This window comes from Morone saxatilis, unplaced genomic scaffold, assembly GCF_004916995.1.
Source record: "Morone saxatilis isolate NCDOM2014 unplaced genomic scaffold, NCSU_SB_2.0 Contig17, whole genome shotgun sequence".
In the NCBI taxonomy this organism is placed as follows: domain Eukaryota; kingdom Metazoa; phylum Chordata; class Actinopteri; family Moronidae; genus Morone; species Morone saxatilis.
This window is the reverse complement of record NW_023339729.1, coordinates 21,333,531-21,339,421: the sequence shown is the minus strand read 5'-3', so window position 1 is coordinate 21,339,421 and position 5,891 is coordinate 21,333,531. Positions and strand designations below refer to the sequence as shown.

Here is a 5,891-nt window from a genome sequence, read left to right as displayed (position 1 = left end):
CACGCAGACACACACACATACTCCGACTGATCCAGAGTCAAGGTGAAATCAGGAAGTTCAGGAGGAAAGAAGAAAAACTCTTTTTTAGAGGAGACAGAGAATCAGAGATATAATGCCTGCAGCTATGAAGTCCATACAGGAAGGCCTCGTTCAACTTCTCTTTGAAGTGCATGCTCATTGTAAGTGCGTGTGTGTGTGCCTGTGTGTGTGTCTTTGAGGTTTGCTGTATGTTTCTGCCTCTCTCATTTTAACATGAATACACTCTCCTCTATAGACCTACATGCACATCAAAGCCATGTCTTGGCCTTCAAAGGCTTAACTTAGAATACATCTCTCTCCTCTGCCTACAGGGGCACACTGATAGAGATTCCTACAGTATACCCCGATCACACACACACACACGCACATACACACACACACACACACACACCCCTTGTGCTGTATGAAATAGGAGATGTAAAAGTGCAGACCATTAAAAGTATATATGAGGTGCAGATGGACTTGTTCAACATATGTTTGAAACATAGTTTCTATCCTAAATATAGTTCACGCCTGTTCCTTTACTGTAGATCCATGCAAGGGATGTTCAGTGTCCAAAGTAAATATCACTCTAAGTATCAAAACATTTTCTCAATATTGATATTGAATGATATTCACTGAAGTATACAAAGTCGTTTAAAAAAGTTAAATGTGTATTTATCTTAACAGAATGTCTTAATTTCAAAAGTTTCAGATCTTGACATGACAGATTTTGGTAAAAAATTAAAAATAAATAAAAACATCCACTGAGCATCCATCTCAATTACAACAACTATGTGACTCATGAGTGATGATAAATGATAAAGCTGAATTATCAACAAGACTTACTTCATGCACATCATTAATTTTATAAGGAGTATGTCCAGAGATAACTTCTCTGATGATCTGGCTCTTAACTAAATGACTCTACCCGACCTTGTATAAATCTGTTCTAAACACGGATACTTCAGATGTTTTACTATCATTTAAACTTTTTCTTACACTGGAGCGTCATTATAATGATGGGATGGGTTTTGAGAACCGGCACCAAATTGTCCGATCCATCGTAACATGGAGGCACAACTTGCAACAAGAAGGAGACATGGTGAAGAAGAAGAAACGGTCCAAAGTGTGACTTAATTTCACAAAGAAACTCAAACTACTACAACTCTACTCTTGTTTCTACACTTTGTTCAGACTCACAGATAAAAACAGCTGCGTTGATGCTGAAAACCTGCGTATGCCTACTTAATCAGGAATCAATCACGCAGTATCGATAATGGTATTGGTATCCCATCCAAGCTGTACTCCTTTAAAAGTACCATAACTGATATGTGATTTTCTCAGTTTAGCATCAACTATATGTCGTAGAACTGTGACACACTTTCATGAACAGCGTTTATTTTCCACTAGACTGTAAACTCGCACACACCTTTGAACTATTTTAATGTCCTGTGTTGCAACTAAAAGGTCTTCTCCTTCGTCTTGTGTTACTCCATTCAGTCTCCGCGGTTGCTGGGGGATCTATTTCCTTCCAGTTCTTTGATTTGGATTCGAGCGGTGCATAAGTTGTGAGCACTATATGTGGTACGAGGAGCTGTTAGCACCTCTGCAGCTCCACTGTTAGCACCTAGGAAATGTGTACTTCTTAATAGGTGATTGCAGATTCTCAGATCTGAGTAGACCAGGTCTGAGCACTGTCTGTCCAGCCGTGTGAGAATCTTTAACATGGACGTGTGAAATGTGTCACGTCCTTTACACTGCTCCCTCCCTCCATCCATCCATCCATCCTGGTGTCTGTTTTTTGCCCCCTGCTGTAATACACTGAACTACACACACCTGAAAGACTCCCTGGACATCCTCGTCCTCATCCTGTTCCTTTTTTCTGTATGTGCACCCATTCGGGGTCTTTACTTTAGGTTTGCTCATAACAAATAGAGCCAAAACTCTGGTAATTGAATGCATCTCAACTGGTTGTTTTGGTGAAAGTATGTTTGAAATCAGGTTAAATAAAACCTGAAATTACACAATATTACAATCTAAAATTACTCAAACTAATGAATTACTGTTGCATCTACACACCAAAATTAGATATTTTTATTAAATTAATAAATAAACTACAAAAACAAACAATAATAACCAAAATCAGAGAAAAACCATACTGTGAAACAAAAGTTCATTACATATAATATATAAATATATAAAAAGAATAACAAGGGAACAATACTTAGAAAAGGAAATATTGAATCCTAACTGTAGTATCATAATAATCATTATGACAAGCTTAACCTCTCCAATATAATTAAATATACGCTGCTAACCAAAACTCAATTATAAAACAAACTCTCTCATTCAGTTAGTCAGTATTCCTGATTGCAGCGTATCTTTATATAATAAAGTTTATGAAGTCTAAGAACCTTGAAGAACGTATTGATATTTGAGGAATGTCCCACAGTCCCTTCATAATGAAAACCTTTTCCAAAATAAGATAATGTTAATAATATAGGTGAGAAAACATGGTTGACAGAGCTTAATTCATGTGTTTATTGGTTCTTTTTTATTATGTTTATAAGCCACAAATCCAGAATGTGTAAATACACACAAAACAATGGACGGACATCATTATCAGCTGTGTCAGATAATCACAGTAAATCTAATATAATTGATTGTAAACGTGTTCTGCTTCTTGCAATAAATACATTGACTTCCATTTATTAACCTAACTAATATTCTCATATAACAGGTTGCTCTTAATATATATGATTTAATCAACGTTTTACCGTAACTTACTTCAGCCAACATTTGCTTTTTACATTGTTTGCTTTATTGGTGTTTAGTTAAATATTTGACAGCAGTTTGACTTTCTGAAACAAACACCCAGCAAACGCAGACTCACCATCACCTTTTGTCAATTTACTGTCTTCTGTTGTTCTCTCTACCTCTTCATTCCTCTTCATTGCTCTTTCTGGAATGTCTCTCTCTCTCTTTCTCTCTGTCCCTCACATACCTGCTTACTGTTGCTGTATTGACACACTGACACACAGATTTAGGGCCTCATTATGCAGGAATGTGCAGTATTTCTTTAGATTGTGTGTGAGTGTGGATGCTGAGATGCTGCACTGTAGCAAAGTAAAGATAGCGCTCTTTAGAGCCTCCCTGACAATTTCCTCTGGCTAATGACACTCAAGTCTTATCAATACTCAACCAGCTCCTCCCTCTGCCCTTCCTCACACACTCTTCCCTGCAAACCCCACACCCCTCGGCCTTATCTTAATTCAAACAGCACCAACATCTCCCATATTTTTAGCCCTGGCTCCTCTTCCAGCTACTGTAGACTCCACACCGACACCTTGCTGCTTACCCCGCCTCTTGTGTAAAGGTGTATTTTTAGGGTGTGAGAATTAGAGGTTTGAGTGCAGGATATGACAGCCCATAAGGACTAAGTGCAGGATATAACAGCCTGTGTGTGTTTAGGAGAGGGAGAGGGATGGAAAACAGTAAAAAAACAAATGTGTGGTGTTTCTCACCTGAGTGATTAATGTTTGTAGGACAGCTTTCTCTTCTCAATAATGTCTGTGTGTGTCTTAATGTGCAGCTGACAAGATATAACACAGGTTTCGATGAAGTAACTGAAGATTTTTTTGGTTTTTAGTTAAAGTGATGCAGTTCAACAGAGAGCGAGCTGCACCAGATGTGAGCCAAGAAGAACATTCACACAACTTTAGTATCACAAGCCTGCCGACTGAGACCGGCTTCAGGTACACGGATTACGCTCAGTCACACACACACACACACACACTGATCATAGCCCCTTACAGACATACGTCATGTTACGTAAAAGTGCTTGAAATTTTACACGTTTCTCTCATGTTTGAATAAGCCTCAGAGTTAACTCTCCCTGCAGTGTTTGTCAGCAACACAGCTCCAGTCTGAATCAAATGTCGTCTCCGTAACATGAAGCCTTCAGCAGAACAAAGTTAAATAAACACAGAGACGATGTTAAATGTGGTTCTAGGTCCAAGTTCTGGAGTATACTGTAATACTTTTGTTTAAGATAAAACAATCGGTTCAATAAACCCTGAAATACTTTTAATGGGCCAATTTGAAGTTGAGATTTTCTTCTTATGTTAGATCCGGTAGACAGTATAAATTTTGAGCAAAAATGTTTTACATACAACATATGAGCGAATAGGAATTAGTCCAAACCTTTTGGGGTTTTTTTGAGTCTCTGTTGCTCTTTAACTACAAAATAAGTTTTAAAATCTGTCCCTGTTGCAGAAAACTGAGGCTACTTTTCTTCCTTCACGTCATTATTTCAAACTCGTTAACTTTCATATTGAGGCTGCATATTGCACAAACATTGCATTTTTTATTCATAATGGTCTTGTCATGTTTGAATAGAGCCACTAAGGAACATTTATGAACCAGTTACTTACTTTTTAAGAGCAAGGCACACGTTGTATGTTTTTTGTTATTGCTAAACAAAATCTTTAAAAAGAAACAAAACTTTTTAGACTTTTTAGCCCATTTATTACTGCAGATGTATGTTTTTAAAGAAGGGCTTAATGATTTGCTAGAACAGGTGGGAACTGTAGTTATTTTTTATTTTTTTTTCCAAACACCTCTAAATCAGGATTAAACTGTGTATTTGCCGGGGGAAAGCAGCCTCATCTTTAAACAGACAAAGAAAGCCAGCAATGTTGCAGATTCATGTGAAAAGGAGGCTTATGTGCTATCATCTGTGTCACAGAGAGGGCTCCAGTCTGGAGGAGGTGGTGGAGAAGCAGGCCGACCTGATAGAGTACCTGAAACAGCACAACACCTTACTGAGCAAGAGGCTGCTCAACCTCACCGCTCAGCACTGACCACAGCCCGACCTCCTCCTCCTCCTTATGCTCTCTTCACACGGAGGAAGAGGGGATTCTGTGGGGTTTGAAAGAGAGGCCAGAAGCAAGAAGAAAACACTGGATAAAAGACTAAAAGAGAAAAGAAATCCCTGTGCACACAAGCACCTGCGTGCACAGATTTAAGACGCGGAGGGTTTCATCCTCACCTGAGATGGACAGATAACGCAGGAGGAGGTGAGCTGTAAGTGGACAGTTAAAGAGGAGGAGGAGGAGGAGGAGGAGGGAAGTCATGGGTCACAGATCAGAGGTGAGGGGTTTTTATCACTGTCTTACGACCCCCAGTGACCCGTATGTGCTGCCGCTTGTGTCACTGTGAGTGAAACAGAAGAGGCCGAATTGTTTTAGAGATTATCTGCACTAAGGAAGAGAGTCGGAGCTACAGGGGGGAGGGAGAGGTTATCACTCATCAGGGTCAAATCAACAGTTGTTCAAGTGCTATTTTATGTCTGAATGTGCTTTATTTGGTAGCAGGTTATTTTTTCCTCTATTTGTTCAATGAGTGTATTTGTGATCTGATTCCAATAAATATTTAATATTGTCACTGTTTTTGTTTTATTTTATGTTTAAGCCTGGTCAGGATGAGAGGTGACACAGTAGGGTTACCCAAGTTAAGTGACGGCAGTTTTAAGTGTTTATTTTGTGTAACGTACTGCGAGAGCTCAAAAGGAGAAGATCCCAAACAATAGGAAACACAGCAGTGTCAACGTTAGCCGGCGTCATTTGTCTTTTCCCGCCCTCGCCCCTTTTTTCTTCTGTGTTAAATTTCAACAGTCACGGGAATCTACGTTAACGAAATATCGAGGTCGTCATTTGAACCCCTTGGTGTTTGCTCCCCCATTGTGATGTCTTTATGCTCCAGCGTCCGTAACTCCACAGGGAGCGCTGCATTTACGACTCCGTTCCCATGTGTGGCCTCTCCTGGGAGCTCGGAGTCACCCCGGAGTACCGCAGGTAGCCCTTCCACCC

The 5,891-nt window shown here is 39.6% G+C and overlaps 1 protein-coding gene across 1 annotated transcript in view; it reads left to right on the top strand.

Annotated features, from left to right (window-relative positions):
* Nucleotides 1–5,466, top strand: part of tmem192 (transmembrane protein 192) — a 10,374-nt gene extending 4,908 nt beyond the window's left edge. Inside the window, exons 5-6 of the mRNA XM_035660867.1 lie at nt 3,671–3,776; nt 4,769–5,466. Coding sequence (XP_035516760.1) covers nt 3,671–3,776; nt 4,769–4,883 — 221 coding nt within the window. The 3' untranslated portion in view covers nt 4,884–5,466. The remainder of the gene's footprint in view (nt 1–3,670; nt 3,777–4,768) is intronic.
* Nucleotides 5,467–5,891: the final 425 nt, after the last annotated feature.